At 37.3% G+C, this 17990-nt stretch overlaps 1 protein-coding gene across 3 annotated transcripts in view; it reads left to right on the top strand.

Annotated features, from left to right (window-relative positions):
- Nucleotides 1-17990, top strand: part of HERC4 (HECT and RLD domain containing E3 ubiquitin protein ligase 4) — a 31309-nt gene extending 13319 nt beyond the window's left edge. For 2 of the 3 annotated variants that reach the window (XM_021398934.1, XM_021398935.1), the window contains exons 9-26: nt 127-287; nt 684-760; nt 2267-2391; nt 2925-2984; nt 3503-3614; nt 3957-4146; nt 5474-5646; nt 7080-7196; nt 8510-8533; nt 9004-9102; nt 9739-9906; nt 10032-10175; nt 10912-11078; nt 11871-11937; nt 12178-12260; nt 15594-15777; nt 16387-16489; nt 17334-17990. In XM_021398934.1, coding sequence (XP_021254609.1) covers nt 127-287; nt 684-760; nt 2267-2391; nt 2925-2984; nt 3503-3614; nt 3957-4146; nt 5474-5646; nt 7080-7196; nt 8510-8533; nt 9004-9102; nt 9739-9906; nt 10032-10175; nt 10912-11078; nt 11871-11937; nt 12178-12260; nt 15594-15777; nt 16387-16489; nt 17334-17542 — 2263 coding nt within the window. In that variant the 3' untranslated portion in view covers nt 17543-17990. The remainder of the gene's footprint in view (nt 1-126; nt 288-683; nt 761-2266; nt 2392-2924; nt 2985-3502; nt 3615-3956; nt 4147-5473; nt 5647-7079; nt 7197-8509; nt 8534-9003; nt 9103-9738; nt 9907-10031; nt 10176-10911; nt 11079-11870; nt 11938-12177; nt 12261-15593; nt 15778-16386; nt 16490-17333) is intronic. The other variant, XM_021398936.1, reaches the window with a different exon arrangement.

Here is a 17990-nt window from a genome sequence, read left to right as displayed (position 1 = left end):
ATTGCTAATAGAGATGTAGAGTGTTTATAGGACCTTTACCATACTGCTTAACAAAATTCTTAGGTTGGCCTGTGCAAAGCATGTTGTGATACTTAGGGTTTTGTTACTGAATTCTGTTTCCCTTAGACAGCACACTACTGCATTTGTTCCTTCATCTGGGAGAATTTACTCCTTTGGACTTGGAGGTAATGGGCAATTAGGTACAGGAACAACCAGTAATAGGAAAAGTCCCTTCACAGTAAAAGGAAACTGGCTTCCTTACAGTACTCAATGCCTGATACCTGCAGGTAAGTAACACCTGGCATATTTACTACTTGGATTTGTGTTCCTTTGTAAGCATTTTGCAGATCTTGAGACTTAAACTAGATACAGATAATAGTTGTTTCCTTCCCAACAGTTTGTTTTTGCTGTGCTCTATTCTCTTGAAGTCCGTTTCTGCTGTGAGAAGTACTTGCAGAAATTGCTTAGATGTGCTGTTGGGTTAGGTGCCTTGTTAGCAATAGAGCATTAGCTTAGAGCTCTTATTGCTTACCTCTGTCAGGGATGGCTTGAACGATTGCATTTTGAAGAACTACTGACAGCGAGGTTATGTAATGAACTGTTTCCCAACTGAATGTATTTATTGCAGTATCTTATTTCTCAAATTCACTTTTTCAGTTGCCTGTGTTTTATTGTTATTGCAGACAGTGAGCAGTATTATTGCGTAAAAAGAATTTTCTCTGGTGGAGACCAAAGTTTTGCACACTACTTTTATCCACAGGTAAATAAATTAAATATACTTTGGAATGAAAATATATTAAAACTCAATTTTTTTTTTTCTGATGCACTTCAAGAGAATTTGATATTGAAGATGCAGAATTACGCTGTAATATTTTAGCGTATGGAAGCACAAGAAACTGCATCAGTTTAGCTATGAGAGGACTTGGATACAGTTGGGGTGTTAGCTGTCAGTGAAGCATTTTGGTGCAAGGTTTTTGCTGAGTAATGAATGTGTGCCTTTCTTCCCTTTTAATGGAATCACAGAATAGTTGAAGTTGAAAGGGACTTCCACCTCTCCAATGCTGATTGAGTTTGGTAACTGTTACTGTATTTGATAGAAGTTTTACAGGTGTAGACCAGGAAAATCGCTGGTGGCAAAGGCTCAAAACTTCTCTATTAAAATTCTTCTCATAAAAAAAAAAAAAATTCTGCTGCACGAGTTTCATAACTGCTGAAGTAGATTCTGACTGACTAATTGAGGTGAACTCTATGAATGCAGTTATTGTGGTTTGTTCTGTACAAAAAGCGTTAGCAATAGATGGACTTCGATGCTGCAGAAACATCCCTTTTAGTACTTCTTAGTTTGTCAATTTGCATTGAATTCTTTTAAAGTTATGTGAGTACTGTTCTCCTGGGACCTGTGTGTCTGTGCCAGCTAAGGGGTCTCAGCCAGGCCTCCTTGGTTTTTTTCAAGTTAATTTTTGGACAGGTCAGTTCCCTGAGTTGTTTCACTGTGTGGTTAAATGATATTTCTGCTGGACCCAAGGAAAACTGCAAGATCCTGGAGGATGGGATCAGAATACTGATTTCTGGCAACAGCTAGTCATCATTATACCGAGTCAGCTGTGTTTGTAAGCTTGCATCCTCAAGAGAAATTTCTTTTAATAGTTTTACTTTTTTGGTTCTTTTTCCCACCTCTTTCTCAACCAGTGTTCCTACTCAGAAAAGGGAAACAAACAAGAAAATCATTTTATTAGAAATCTCACTGTAATTCATTCAGTATGAGCAGCGCATCAAAATGCAAGTTCTATGTTGATGTAGTAAACGTTCAAGAGAGAAACGTGATTCATTCTCAGAGGAGTCTGATGGATGTGGGGTGGGAGGGCAGCTACCCAAAATTTGAATGGATCCTCTTCTGTATGCTTATGGCCTGGCAGTGAAGTAAATGGCTGATAGTAACCAGATATCTGCCGTTCTTGTCTAAAGCCTATTTTTTTGTTTTCATCTTTTAAAAGAGTGTTTGTAAGTTTAGAGAGTTTGCCGTGAGATATCCTGTGGTGTGAATTAACATACTAATCTGGGTTGTTTTAGTTTACCATAGCTTACTTGTTTTCATAGCAAGTACGGAACTACTAGAATACAGTAATTTTATCCATTAGCTTATTTCACAGTAATACTTTGGGTAGACAAATTGTCAATCAGTGAAGAAAAAGAGAGCTTAAGCACAGGACTGATTTCCTGGAAATCAGCTTTATGTGCCTAATTCTTTGTGTTCTTTAAACTTCAGAACATGGTGCCACCGGATGATTTCAGGTATCCTGACTTTTTGAAGCAGATCTGGACTGTGAATGAAACATTTATTCAAAGATTGCTGACTTTCCCATCTGGAAGGCTTCCTGTAGAAATAGCTAAGTAAGCATTGTTGAGGAAAAAAGTCGTCTTTCGTAATTTTATTTGATTTGGGCATGAATGTGGTTCAGATCGTAGCAAAGGTAGTTTTGATTACTGACTTTTATGTGCAGAGCATTTGCTGTGCTTTCATTGTCATACTTACCAAGTAATTTAGCTCCTTAAGTCTGTGTCTCAGCTGGCGCAACTTAGTCACCTCAGCTTTATACAAAACTTGAATATTTAGTTGCACATTGAAAAATGACAGTGTGTGTAAAGGAATGTGAGCATAACTCAAAGATTACTTCTGTTACTTTTCAAAAGGACAGTGCAAAGAAATTAAAAACAAACTGGAAGATTCTTGCTTTGTTTTTAGCATTATTTAAGCATTCAGTCTTGAATGGAGATGTTATGACTTAAAATGTCAGATTAAACTCAGAATTAGATTTTATGTACAATGTAACTAATTAGAGATTAAATACGGTTTTTAATAGGAAATGCTAATTTGTAGAAAAGAAAACAAAAGAATATAACTTCTTTCATGTGAAAAATTTCAGTGAAATTGACGGAACGTTCTCCTCAGCTGGGTGCCTGAATGGGAGCTTTTTGGCTTTGAGGTAAGTGGTCAGCTTTTAAACAAGTATTCCTGTGAACTGAAGACTTAGTCGCTAACTTCCTAGTGCCTCTTGTTGAAACAATAACACCTTCCCTCGATTTCCTTATCTTAATGTTACTCAGACGCTTTTACTTTAACCTTCTAGCTCCTGTATTGCATGTGGTTTGTCAGCTGGCCCAAATGCAGAATGTTTCCTAGCAGTTCTTGGAAGTGCGTGCTGCCTGGCTGCTGCCCTGTCAACCAGCAAAACTCATTACTTAACAGCCACAAGTTGTATGTGATTCAAGAGGAATGTATTGTACAGACTGTTTTAGATCTTGGTGTTTTTTACTTGATTGCCTGGCAGGTGGAATTTTTTTTACTGCTTCGAAGGTTGCATGAGAGATGGGAGTCTGATACTGCGATCAACAACACTTAAATTCCATAGTAAATAAGGATAAAAAATAAAGGTGGAAAACTTGTAGAATGCTAAGAATACAGGATTCATTCTCTGTATTTTTTTTTTTCCCCTTCCTATAGCAATGATGATCATTACAAAACCAGCACTAGATTCTCAGGGGTTGATATGAATGCTGCTAGACTACTATTTCACAAACTTATACAGCCTGACCACGTTCATATATCGCAACAGGTTTGTGTTGCATGTTTTCCTTAACGTTTGGGAACATCTTTCTTTATACCTATCCAGAAATACTATTGTTACGCTTGCTCAGACACTTTTAATTGCTTTCTTTACTCAATAATATATCAACTACAGCTATGTAAAAACTGTACTGTGTTGTCCAGAAGGTAACACACCAGCATATTGTATGTCTGTATTTTAAAATCTGGAACCAAGGCAGTAAATTAGATATTATAATGTAGTTTAAGTTAAAGCCTTGATTATTATTTTCTAGTTTACTTTTTATCTGGATGAGATTTTGTTTTAATGTACAAATGTATTAAAGTAACTGAATTTTATTATGCTCTGTAGGTGGCAGCTAGTTTGGAAAAGAACCTTATTCCAAAATTGAGCAGCTCCTTACCAGATGTTGAAGCTTTAAGGCTGTATCTCACTTTACCAGAGTGCCCGCTGATGAGTGATGCAAACAATTTCACAACATTAGCTATTCCATTTGGAACAGCTATTCTGAAACTAGAAAAAGCTCCTCTGAAAGTTCTTGGTAAGAAATAGAATATTTTACTCTTAAATGGTTATAGGAGTGAAAATGTATAGAAATTTAATCAGTGAGGACATGTAAATAACCAGCACGTTGTTAAGAACAGTTCTGTTGAATTTTTCAGTCAGAAAGATAAGGGTTAATGTTGCATAATATGAAACACCTATCCTAGTCTTCTAAGTCAGTTAACTGGCCTTCCATGTACATTCCTCTGGTATTGTAATCTTGGGATTCGCTATGTTTGGGAAGGGTTATACTGTGTACTCCGGTGTGTTTGATACGCGTCTTAATGCTTTAAAGTGAAAATTACACGGTCAGGCAACTAACAAGCACTCGGTAATTTACAGGAGTGCTACAGAGCAGATGTTAAATAGTCTTTGTTTTGACTGTAGCACCTTTTTTTTCTTCTTAGAGACCCATGTTTCTTGACTAATCCCAATATGTGTTTTTTTTGTTGCGACTCTTGCTTTCTTCTTTGGATTTTACTTTGTGGTTTATTTTGCTTTTACTTGTAACCCACCTGTTACACTTCTCAGTAGTTTTTGGTGAGAGTAAAGCATGCAGTCAGTAAAGAGCGTGTCTGCTGTAAAGAAAAATGGTCTGGTCATTTCTTTGGACTGCAGGTCCTTTTATGTATTGCTTCACTACAGATGTTTTCATTGTTCACGTTAGGACTGTTTGCTTATGATTTCAGGGTTTGAGCCATCTGTTTTGTGTCAGGAGTAAATTCATGACACCATCATGTACTTCAGATGAACGGACAATTTAAATTTAGAGTTGGTGTGTAACAGTGAAGGATTGAAATAGAAGTTGCATTATGTGTACGAAGAGCAGTTTGCTGTTTAAAAGTTTGTATCACTGGGTTAAAAGTTCTTTTCTGAAAGCAGCAGCCTCTTCTCCCTTGCTTGTCCCCACTTGCAAATACCTATTCACATACTTTCTTCACTTGCCTTCTGCAATTAGAAGTTTGTCGGATGTCTCTTTTTTGTTCCCCATTAAAGTAGTGCTTATGTGTGGTCGTCTGCTAATAGCCCATGTGGTGTTTTAAATCCCAGAACAGGGTGGGCAGAGAAGGGTTATACTACGGAGTAGTACACCAGGACCATTTTAAAGTTGGAAGACTGCTGATTCTCTAAATATTGCTCTGTACAGAGCTGAATTTGTAATAAAGCATCAATATTCTGTTGTTCTCTCTCTGCTCACCTCTTCTTACAGTTTTTGGTAACTGACAAGTATGTTTTCTAATAAGACATGTTCTTTAATTAAAAAAACAGTATAACAATGCTGTAATGGCAAGTACTATATTTGTATGTTTGTCTTTTGTTGACAGAAAACTGGTGGTCTGTACTTGAACCTCCGCTGTTCCTCAAGATAGTTGAACTCTACAAGGATGTTGTGGTCCACCTCCTGAAGTTGTATAAGATTGGCATTCCTCCATCCGAAAGAAGAATATTTACGAACTTTCTACACACAGCTTTCAGAGTTCTAGAAATACTGCACAGGGTATGTTTACATTTAAATGTTTACGTTTAAATTAACCAACTACTTTATCTGTTTGTTTTTTGTCAACATCTGTGTGCTGTGTAGCTGTTGAAAGAAGTTAAATGACTAAACAATTTAAAATATTTAGACTTGACATCTACAGAAATATCTGTACATGTTCCTTTTGAACTTAAAAACCATTAGAATTCTGAATTCCAATCTGACATGATGATGGAATTATCTACTCTCTTGTGACTGACCCAAGCAATTACATCTGTGAGGGCATGCTGGAAAGAATTGTCTCCTACTTCAGAAATATCAGAAATAATAGTGAATAAGGTCAAAATTGGAAAGTAAGAGCAGGTTGCATTTTGAGGAAGATCTTAACAGTTTTGCCAGGACAAACATTTCTTCTCTGATTTGTTTACTCAGGGTGTTAGTATCTTAATTTAATACATGAAAATTAATTAATTTTTGAGCTTTGAACAAAAATAGCCCAAATGATTCAGAGTAACCTGACTAAACATCACAAGCCCGAGAAGCTTTTGTGTGTACCTGCTGCTGAAGATCCCCCTTCTGATCTCCTCTTCCAAATTCCTGGTTTTTTGAAACCCAACTTTGACTAATATGTAGTAACAACGTAGAAATAAATTTTTAAACATTTGAGCAGCAAGGTAGGTATATTGACAAATTCTTAATAATTAACAGGTGTGGACTAAAGTAAGAGGAAGAAAATAAGAAAAAACGTATCCAGGATATTTCACAGATCTAGTATCAGGTTTTTAAAATTATTTCTTTTATTTTTTTGTGCTTAATTGGGGGGATTGGGTTTCTTCAGTTGTTTAAGAAAATAAATTTAGATTATCCATTTATAAAGATAAAACTCTGTCTTACTGTTTTGATAGTTAATGGTGCTTATCTGTCATTTGGAAAAGAAGTGTGTATTAGGAAAGCAAATTTATTGCATTTTCTGGGAAGGTCTGGGATTAAAATTACACTGTAGAGACAAGCCTTTGTATAACGGTCTTTCTGTCTCTTACTTTCCTAAGCTTAATATTTTTAAATAGAAATTGTTCCTCAGATCACAGTTCACTGAAGTAGTATTCATATTGTAATTAAGACCAAAGTTCTTGAATCGTAGCTCTTAAATTTGTACATGAGCAAATACTAATTCTGTGTGATCACATGATGCGGCAGAGTGGCAGCGCTGTGTTGTGCAGTATTGTACACTTCGTTACTCTTCTTTGCAACTTAGATGAGATTGTGAATAATCCACGTTTGCTTATTTTTGCCACTTTTTTTTTTTTGCTTGCAGGCATTGTTTTTCTAGAACTTTTTAATGGCTGATTATCTGTGGCTGGCATAACAAATGCTTGAAAAATAAATAAAAAAGAATCCTTTCTAAAAAAAAAAAAAGGTTATTCAAAGTGATAAAATAAACTTAATTTCTTTAGGTAAATGAACGAGGACAAGTTATACAGTACGACAGATTTTATATTCATGAAATACAAGATTTGATAGATATCAGAAATGACTATGTCAACTGGGTCCAGCAACAGGTATTTGGAATGGTAAGTGTTTTTTTGCTTTAATTTTATCTTCCCCCTCCGCACTGTGTTTGGCTTTATCTCTTTAGAGAAGCCTGTAGATTCTCTAAATATGGACACTTTGTTTTCATACAAGTGTGATGACAGACAGTGATAATAAATGACTCAACTTATATGTCAGGTACTAGTTAAGGAAGATATGTTAAGTAGATGTGCTTCTTGTAGGGTATCGTTGTTAGGACTGACACTGTTCAGTGTTCTAATGGATTAGTTAAATGTGACTCAGAGTGCTATCCGTTAAGATTTGCTGTATCAAAAAAGTTAGGGCCGAAGTGATAACGCTTGGTAGGGAAGCATGTTGAATAACCTGAGTTACTATGTGAGTGTGTTTCAGTCAGAATAATCAAGACTTAAAGGTGAAAGTGTCCTAGAAAACTAAGTCGGGAAACAGAGTAGGGAGTTACAGGGAACAGATAATGAATACCATTTTATACTTTGAGTGTAGTGATAAGAAGTGAAATAATTATTTCTTGGATCTGTAAATAGAAGAGTGTAAGTGGGAATAAATGACCATGCACGGAAGCAGTCAGTTAGGAATAAATATCACAATAGGAGTACAAAGTTGCATAAATCTACCTGTGAGAAATGGACTGCTGAAAGTGCTTCCTTTAGAAATTAGGGATATGGAGAGAGCACTTTTTACAGATGATGATATTTTGGCCCTCCCTTTGTCTGAGCTGTAGGTGTCTACATGTTGTACTTCAGAGTCTCATGTATAATTGCAGTTCAAATTTATTTATTTGTCCACCAGATGCATGACTTAGTTCCTTAGCAGAGTTACCTAACTTGTTCTGAAAGTCTCCTCACAGTCCTAGCAAAATATGTAGTGGTCTGTCTCAAATTGCAAAAGTCAGTTGCTTTTCTCATTTGCAGTATTGTAGGTCTAAATAATTCTTGAGATTTAATGACCAACTTTTTTGTTACCTTTACGTTTTTACTCATTTAAAACGTTTTGAATTTAATGTGACGTGTGACAGTCACTTAAGAATAAAAATATATATGTGAAAGCAAATGTCATTTATTAATGCGTGGGAATAAATACTTAAAAGGTGTTCTAATGCTCCCTTCTAAAAACATATTTAGGGTGTTGAAAGGCATAGTTGTATTTGGTAGATTAATTAAAATGTTTACAGTGATTATCAATCTTTTAGTAAACATTCTTTTTTGGGGGGAAGCTATAGCTAAATAATTCTACATCAGAGATGAATAATTAATGCAGACACTAATGCTGCTTTTTCATCTTAATTATTGCTGCCTTTGTGCAAATGCTGTCATAGGATGTCAACCATGGATTAACTGAGGTAAGATGGGTTGCAGTCTGATTTCTTTTCTGGAACGTGAGGAAATCAGAAACAGGAATGCCAAGGATTGTATGATGTGTTCCATTAGGAGTAAAGCTTTAAGTTGTTACGACTGTAAAGTTTCTTATGGGGCACTAGTATGTAATTCTTTCTATTGCAAATTCAGAGCAGAGTTTGAAAACACAGACTTGTTTGGTGATATCTACTAGCTGTAATAAAAGGAGTGAATTTAAAAGGAGTGAAATTAAAATGTACTAAGTGGGGGTGGATTTTTTCTTGGCTGAAATGCTGAACTATTGAATGTCTGCTTCTTCTGAGATGCTTCAGGTCCTGTGTTGACAATGAGTAAAGATTTCTTTTTCTTTTCAGTGAAATATATATTAAATGAATATAAATGTAATGGTTTCTTTAACCACGGTTGTGGGTTTTCTTTAATAAACAGAGTTGTGACATGTTTCTTCTTATTCTAGCTTACAGACATGCCTGTTACCATTTGCACATACCCATTTGTTTTTGATGCCCAGGCAAAGACAACTCTTCTGCAAACAGATGCAGTCATGCAGATGCAGGTATGAGTCAGTTTTTAAAGATCTAACTTATTTTGGGTTTAGCTGGAGGCTTTGGAGGGTTGGTGTGCCTTTTTTTGTTCTTGTTTGTTGTTCCCGGCTCTGCTAACTCAGTCCTCTTCTCCATGAAAGTAAGGGATCTGATTTTTCCTCTAAGTATGTGTATGACAGAAGCTAGTAGGAATCTCACTGAAATAAAATTAATAATTATATAAACATCCATTGAACTTTTTCCCCTTTTGTTAACTGGATGTATTCTTTCACATCTTAGCTCATAGCAATAAGGTATAACCATAACCAAACAAAAATTATATATATTATAAAAATTTTATATATATAATATACATACACACATATATTTCTTTTTGCTTCCTTTTGTTATCCAGAATATTTTACATGGAATGTCAGAAGCTGTATTCTGTGTCTTCCCTGAGTGTATTAGTGTTGATGACACTGAGGGAAAATGCTGTCAGGGGTTAAAGGAATAGGAAGGAAACTTGGGTGAATTCATTAACTTTCCTAATAGGTATTCACATTGATGTTTTCTGACTTCTTTAAGATGAGAGTGATGGACATTTAACATTGATAGGAATCTTAAGTTACCTACTGACACTTACTTTTTACTTTTTTTCCCCCCAGATGGCTGTTGATCAGGCTCACAGGCAGAATTTGTCTTTTCTTTTTCTGCCAGTATTTGAGTCTGTTAACCCATGCCTGATACTAATGGTGAGGAGAGACAATATTGTAGGAGATGCTGTGGAAGTCCTAAGGAAAACAAAGAATGTAGACTACAAGAAGCCACTCAAGGTATTGCCAGTATATACTGGTCTGAGTGTCTTTCATTAACATGCTAGTAATTAAGAATGTATTTTGGACAGATGTTGTTTCATGTTCCATTTTTAATTCTGCGCTAATTGAAGTGTATGTTTCAGGTTATTTTTGTAGGGGAGGAAGCTGTTGATGTTGGAGGTGTTCGCAAAGAATTTTTTTTGCTCATAATGAGGGAGTTGCTAGATCCCAAATATGGAATGTTCAGGTATTATGAAGAGTCCAGGCTGATCTGGTTCTCTGACAAGGTAGGGTGCAATTGACAGTCATGAATTTTCTTTAAGTTAAAATATTGTGTTAATAATATAAAAACATAGTCGTTTGTGGTAGTTTTATTTTGAGAGGAGAGGCTGAAGGAAGTAATCTTGAAAAATGGTAATTTTTGCCATTGCTAGGTAAAAGTTTCTTTTTTTGTTCTTTAACCTTATTCCTCACTTACTCCTTATCACTTGTCCCCAGTTGACATGACTTTGGTCAGAGGATGTGCTAACCCACTCCAAAAGCAGAATTGGAGTGGCATGGATGTGGCATGTGAAACCTTTATTTTCTGCGTTCATTCGCATTCATGGGCCCACTTTGTGGATAGTCACCTGGTTGTACTTGCTTGAAAATTTTGATCATTGACTTTTTAGTCCTCTTTCAAAGGAAGACACTGACTAGAGCGCTTATGTCACTGGTATCTGGATATTAATGTTCCACAGTTGTGTTCTAAGCCCTAGCTGTTAAGTCCAAGGGAGTCAACAGCGAGCTCCTCACCTCTCCTTCCCAGTTAATTTAAATTAAAATATATTTAAGGCATGAGTACTGTAACAATAAGTCACCAACAAAAATGGAATCTTTTCGCACTAGTTTCAGCAGCATGCATCACTGAGTACAAAACATGTTATATTGCAGCTGTTTTTTTAAGATACATACCTTTTTTTCTGGTCTATAAATGATAAAAATAACTCGTTTTAAAATATTTTGTCTGTTTTCTGTTCTTAGACCTTTGAAGACAGTGACTTGTTTCATTTGATTGGTGTTGTCTGTGGACTAGCAATATATAATTTTACTATTGTAGACCTTCACTTCCCTTTGGCTTTGTACAAAAAGCTGTTGAATAAGAAGCCATCCCTGGATGATTTAAAAGAGTTGATGCCAGATGTTGGCAGGTAGGCAAGAAAAAAATATGAATGACGTTAGGAATTAGTTTTGAATTCAACGCTTTCCTTTGAGGATTTAAAGAAAATGAATGCTATTCACACAGCATGAACATCTCAGAGTAACTTGTAGCCATCATGCTATTTCAGACATGTGTGCTATTGTTAAACACCTGCTTCTAAATGTTTTGTATTGGTATTCATCTCTTCTGTGCTTTATCGTCCTACAAGAATCTTTGAAACTTCAGAGCTTTGAGTTTCTGCTATTAATTCTATAAAATAAGTGTGAACATAATTTCAGTTCTGTATATTCTGCTTAGTCTGAGGAGGAAATGTGTTTGCTTCATGTGTTAAATAACTGTCCTTGAGTTGGGATTTGAATGGAACCAACAGGGTTTTCAGGTGGTGTAGCGGAGTTGATGTTAGATTGCCTCATTGTTGTGAATGCAGAAAGTTTTCAGAGGTCAGGGAGAAGTTGGACATTAATGGAAAACACCATCAATGCTTATTGAGGACTTAGCACCTCTGGCTTGGGAATCCTTCCCTGAACTGAAGCTAGACATTAGGGTATGAATCTTCTCATAACACCTGGAGATAATCAAAAGGAAACAACAGTACAAGTAATAGAATAACCAAACCACTGTTGCTTTAAAGCGTTGCTTTCTGTACTTTTAAAAGCAACACGATTTGCTTGAAATTTCCCAGCACTGCACTGCAAATCAGCACGCTACTATCTGGAATATAATAGTAGAACTCTTTTGTTCTCCTCTCACTGGTACGAGTACTTTGTAATTTGTTTTTCAGGGGAATGCAGCAATTACTAGACTATCCAGAGGATGACATAGAAGAAGCATTTTGTCTTAATTTTACTGTAAGTTTTGCATGGCGTTGGAAGCTTTGTTTTGTTTTTGTAGTGAAGCTTGTACTGTGTATTACAGCTTCATCTAAAGGATTGCTTGAGCAGAAGCATTGGCTGCTGATAGTCGTGAATTGTAGTGTTCTGTGCTTAATATGTTAAGATCTGTCTGCCATTCGTGATACTGTTAACTGAGTGGTAGGAAGAAGTCCTCTACACAGTAAATAAAATTAATACTATTTTTGTTTTAAATAGATCACTGTGGAAAATTTTGGTACAACAGAAATTAAAGAGCTTGTTCCTAATGGTGCTGACATTCCTGTAGTCAAACAAAATCGGTGAGTGTTATGGGTCATAGAGTAGTTGAGTGTTACTGTCTGTTTTGGGAACATAACTGAGCTGCTATAGAGATCCTTTGCCAGATTGCTAAGCGAGTGATGGGAGGCAAAGCTACTGTTGTTTTTTCCAAGCTGTTCTCATGTATATTGTGTAAATGGCAAGTCTGTAACTACAACAGCTATCTAAGGTTGCTCAGTATGCAATATCTCTTTTTTTTTTCCACTTTGACCTCGGAAGTATTTTGAAACTCTTTAGTGCCCATATGAATACATGATCTTCATTTCAGAAGGTCAAAAATTGTTCTGCAGGAAGTTACTGAGTAACAATGAAAACATCAACTTAGATGCCATTATGTGACAACTCTTTGTAGTGAAATACCATTTCAGAGAAGTCTTCCATTTGTAGAGCAGATAAGTTAGTCTGTTATGTAGTGTTATTGTCTAACGAGTAGGTGGGGTGTGGTTTTCTCCCTCTTTCCTGCATTCCATTAATTCTGTTTCATAAAAGCAGCCTCTCCCACCCTTTGTTCCCCTTCTGCTCTTGGAGGATAGATAGAATATGTCTGGTACTCTTTTCTGTTTTTGTGGAATATTATCACTTTGTTATCTCTCTTTAGTCATTCCATTAATGTATTTCCATTGGTGCTTTAATCTTTGTGTCTTCTATGAGCTTTCTCTTCTCCTTGAGTGAAGGGAGAATCAAATGGAAAGGGTATGCTGTGTGAGAACAGAAGATACCTAGGCTATGTGTCATAGGAAGGGAGAAAAAGCACCTTTAGGTATGTTCTTGCTTATCTCTGTTCCGTGTTCTGGGCAGCGTTTTCTGTGAGTAGCTAAGTCCCTTGTAGGGGAAAAAGCAGTGAGAGAAGATTGAGGGTATCACAAACTCTGTGCAGTGACAGCACCTTCATTCTCCTGACTTCTCATTACTGGGAGAGAAAGACCCGGGTTCAGAGCTCTGAGCACAGGAGCAAGACTGAGCAGCTTCGATGAAGGGAAAAGCAAACAAGCACAGTAAGCATCTAATGATGCTAGCAGTCACTTCTACTGGTCAACTTTTTTTTCTTTTTAATCCTTGGCTGATAGTAGAGGATTTATGGTGCTTTGTCTTATACGTCACATTTTCTAAGTTGTCCAGAAGTGGTTTGTTCTGTCACGAAGTGACAGTGAGATTAGAGTTGAAATACGAAAAAAGGTTTAGAGTGCCCATGGAATGTATGCTGTGCTGTTGTCCCCAGTTGTCTGAAGAAGTCTTTTTTTCTCAGGGCCCAAATATTCAGGGTCCCTCATCACATCCTTCTCTCTAAATTGGAGCGGTATGGATTTGAAGGATGGACTGTTTGGTGGGTTAAGAACTGGTTGGCTGGTTGCAGCCAAAGGGTTGTGATAAATGGTTCTGTGTCAGGGTGGAGGCCGGTCACGAGTGGTGTCCCCCAAGGCTCAGTCCTGGGACCGGTGCTCTTCAGTGTCATTATCAATGACATAGATGATGGAATCGAGTGCACTTTCAGCAAGTTTGCAGGTGACACCAAGCTGAGTGGTGCAGTCGATACATTGGAGGGAAGGGAAGCCATCCAGAGGGACCTGGACAGGCTGGAGGAGTGGGTCCACGAGAACCTAATGAGGTTCAACAAGGCCAAGTGCAGGGTGCTGCACTTGGGCCAGGGCAATCCCAGGTATTTATACAACCTGGGGGAAGAAGTACTTGAAAGCAGCCCTGCGGAGAGGGACTTGGGGGTCCTGGTGGATGAGAAGCTGAACATGAGCCAGCAGTGTGCGCTGGCAGCCCGGAGGGCCAACTGTGTTCTGGGCTGCATTAAAAGAGGAGTGGCCAGCAGAGAGAGGGAGGTGGTGGTCCCCCTCTACTCGGCTCTTGTGAGGGCTCCAGCCATCTGGAGTACTGTGTCCAGGCCTGGGGCCCCCAGCACAAGAAGGACGTGGAGCTCTTGGAACGAGTGCAGAGGAGGGCGACCAGGATGATCAGAGGGCTGGAGCACCTCTCCTATGAGAAAAGGTTGAGGGAACTGGGCTTGTTTAGTTTGGAGAAGAGAAGGCTCCGGGGAGACCTCATTGTGGCCTTCCAATACTTGAAGGGAGCGTATAAACAGGAGGGGGATCGATTGTTTGTGAGGGTAGATAGTGATAGGACAAGGGGGAATGGTTTTAAGCTGAGAGAGGGGAGATGTAGGTTAGGTATTAGGAGGAAGTTTTTCACACAGAGGGTGGTGACGCACTGGAACAGGTTGCCCAGGGAGGTTGTGGATGCCCCGTCCCTGGAGGCATTCAAGGCCAGACTGGACGTGGCTCTGGGTAGCCTGGTCTAGTGGTTGGAGACCCTGCCCTTAGCAGGGGGGTTGAGGCTTGACGATCTTTGAGGTCCTTTTCAACCCAGGCCATTCTATGATTCTATGGTTCTATGATTCCATGAATTTTTAATTCAGTTTGAAAAATGTTAATGCAGAGTATAATGATGTTAACTAGTTTACTGCTCTCAGTTTTCTCTGGAGAAACCTTTCTTTCCACTATTAGTCTTCCACAGTGTGCCTAAAATAGGGAAGATACATTATTATTGAAGTGGTAGAACGTATCATCAAAATGTGCTTTGATGGTTCTTTAGATTATTGGCGATGTTACTCAGATACTGGATTTATTCAAATAACTGGAGCCAATGAAGAAGCTAACAGTGTTAACTAGAATCATTTAATAAATAAATCATAATAAATATTGTATCAGGAAATTTTAACTACTAGCTTCTGCTGAAGAAGGTGTTTGCAGTAAGAGGAGAGAACTCCTTGTACTGAAGCATGGATAAGGCAATCTGTTTCTTAGTATCCTAGCTCCTTTTCCCTGATGCTTTTTTTTTTTTAACTGTGTGGGACTCAAATGTCTGCTTGAAATTGATTTTCATCTTCAGTGCACATATGGTAATGCTTTGTAATAAAAAGAGAGCAAAACCAAAATACAGCAATTTTGGCAGTAGCTGGCTTCAGGACAATGCGTACAACTCAAGCCTTCAAGCTTGTTGCCGTTCAGTCCAGTTCACTGTGATGTATACCATGATGTGATGCCTGAAATCAGTAACACAAAACATTCTTGGTTTTATCTTGTACATTACAGGCTCCGTCTTGGAAAAAAATGTGTACATTTATGTTTTCATTCGTGTCATCTTCTCTATGGCTGGAAAGTGGAGCACAACATAATAGTTCAGGATCCCTTTTGCTTAACTTACTGTGAAGTTTTCTGTGTTGAAATGGCTACTTGTTTAGGGATAGAAGGGTGACGCATACTTTTATTTTTCTCTCCTCTCAACGTAATTATTTTTTCTTTATACAGGCAAGATTTTGTAGATGCATATGTGGATTACATCTTCAATAAATCAGTAGCTTCCTTATTCAGTGCATTCCATGCAGGCTTCCACAAAGTATGTGGAGGTAAAGTTCTTCAGCTCTTCCAGCCCAGCGAGTTGCAATCAATGGTAATTGGGAACACAAATTATGATTGGAAAGAACTGGAGAAGGTAAAAAAACAAACAACATAGTTGGATCTTTGTTTCATATATTTTTTTTAATTTCAGGATGCAAAAACAATCTCGACGTATCCTTTTAAGCTATTTTCTCTATTAGCATGTGATGTGTGAGTTCCAGCCTTGATTGGATAGACTGCATAACTAAGAAACTTCTCGTTTTGTCAGCGAATAAAGACACTAAAATATTATTTACTTTCCTGTTTAAAGCTTTCTCATGTAATTTCTGAAGAAAATTGGATTTAGAGGGAACCAAGAGGAAGAAAAATTGCACAGAACCGAAAGGCAGCTGTAAATTTAAGTTAGAAGGGGAAAAGTGAACAAAGCACATACAGCTGATATAAGTAGATACTCCTGGTTACTGAAACTCACTGTGAGATTTTGTTAAGACTTCCCTGGAATTTAAACTGCTTTGGGGTGCGTCCATCTGCCCGTACAGCTGAAGTCAGACTGAAGAGCTGAAGAAATTTGACCCAAGAAAATGACAGTGTGTCACTTTCAGTGCAGTATCCCTTGTCACAAATCATGTTCTTTATGCTTAATTCTGGCATTATCTTATTATTTCTACATGTGAGAAATAACTTAATTTCCTGCTCATTTTAGAATACGGAATACAAAGGAGAATACTGGGCTGACCATCCTACAATTAAAATATTCTGGGAAGTTTTTCATCAGTTGCCTTTAGAGAAGAAAAAACAGTTTTTGTGTAAGTATTCAACGGTACCTTGCAGAAGCTTCTAAGTGAACAGGATCGCTGTGATTTCAGGTTCTTGCAATAGGAACAGTCACAGCATGATCAACTTTACATAGAGGGGAAAAAAAAATCAGAGTAGAAGCAATTGATTATAAGCTTGTCTATGATTTTCATGGAGTTGTCCTGGTTAATTTTGAGTGGTGGAGGTTTATAAGATCATAGTAGGCCAAAGCAGCATTTAAAATAAAATTGCCCAGCAATGTGAATTACTAGTGTCATCTGTCTGATTACAATTTTTTTTCTCTGTGATTTCACATCAGGTTCACGTTCTCTAGTTTTTTTTCATTGTAAATAGATGGAATAGTGAAGTTATAACTGTTTGTCAGTACCTCAAGATACTGATGTGAGGGAAAATGCACAGGCTAAAACAAGTTAGGGAAGCTTCTTGTGAATGAGCTGATGCTGAGAACCTCTTTCTTACTGAATAAACTAATTCTGTGTATTTTCAAGATGCTCAGGAGTACACTAGCAGTACAGCTAGTGGATGTTAAGTAACTGATTCTGATGCAAGAACTTTTTGGTCTTGACTGTCAAGGGCACTGGTTTCATATGCCAAAATGAAATGTTTTCCTTTGTATATAACACGTTGGGTTACAGTGGAGGCTTCACTTAAGCAGGCTGGAGATCAGGCTAAGTCATTTCTTGTTTTCAAATTTATCTGAACAATTTCAGTATGAAAAGCTAAGTACAGCTGGAATAATTGAGAAATGTAAATAAGGGCTAGAACAGCTTATGTGCAATATAGGGTGTTCCTTCTTAAACTGCTTTCAGGACTTTGTTTGTTTTTTCTTGGCAGTGTTTCTGACAGGCAGTGATCGTATTCCAATCCTTGGAATGAAGTGTCTTAAACTAGTCATCCAGCCAACAGGAGGTGGAGAAGGTTATCTTCCGGTAGCTCACACTTGCTTTAATCTTCTTGATCTTCCAAAATACACAGATAAAGAAACCCTAAAATCTAAGCTGATCCAGGCTATAGATCACTACGAAGGTTTCAGTTTAGTATAACTTCAGAAATGAGAGATCTGTGTAATGTGGGATCATTAAACTAACTTCTTGTGTCTTTTTTGTGGTGGTAAATTCAGTGGATTAAATGATGGAGATGATAATATAATTGATTATTTGCAAAATGTTAAGTGGTATGGATATTCATTGGAGCCAAAAAAAAAAAAGGGGGGGGGGAGAGGGACAAAAATGAGGAACTGTCTTAATAAATCTTGTACAAAACCATGTCAATTTTGCCATCTTGCAATAAAATGCGAGTATTGTGAGTGGGAGTCAAGTTTCACTAACATGAATTAACATTTCATCTTATGCAAACAATTTGGCGTGTGAGTGCATGAGAGACTTGCTTAAGTTTTTCAAATCACTTAGTAAGAATACTTAAGTCTTTCCCTGATAAATTCACTTGGTAACTTTTCATTTTGTAAATAATAAATTTTTGTGATAAAATAAT

Source organism: Numida meleagris, chromosome 5 (genome assembly GCF_002078875.1).
Source record: "Numida meleagris isolate 19003 breed g44 Domestic line chromosome 5, NumMel1.0, whole genome shotgun sequence".
In the NCBI taxonomy this organism is placed as follows: domain Eukaryota; kingdom Metazoa; phylum Chordata; class Aves; order Galliformes; family Numididae; genus Numida; species Numida meleagris.
Note: the sequence above shows the minus strand (reverse complement) of the source record. Positions and strands in the feature narration are given on the sequence as shown.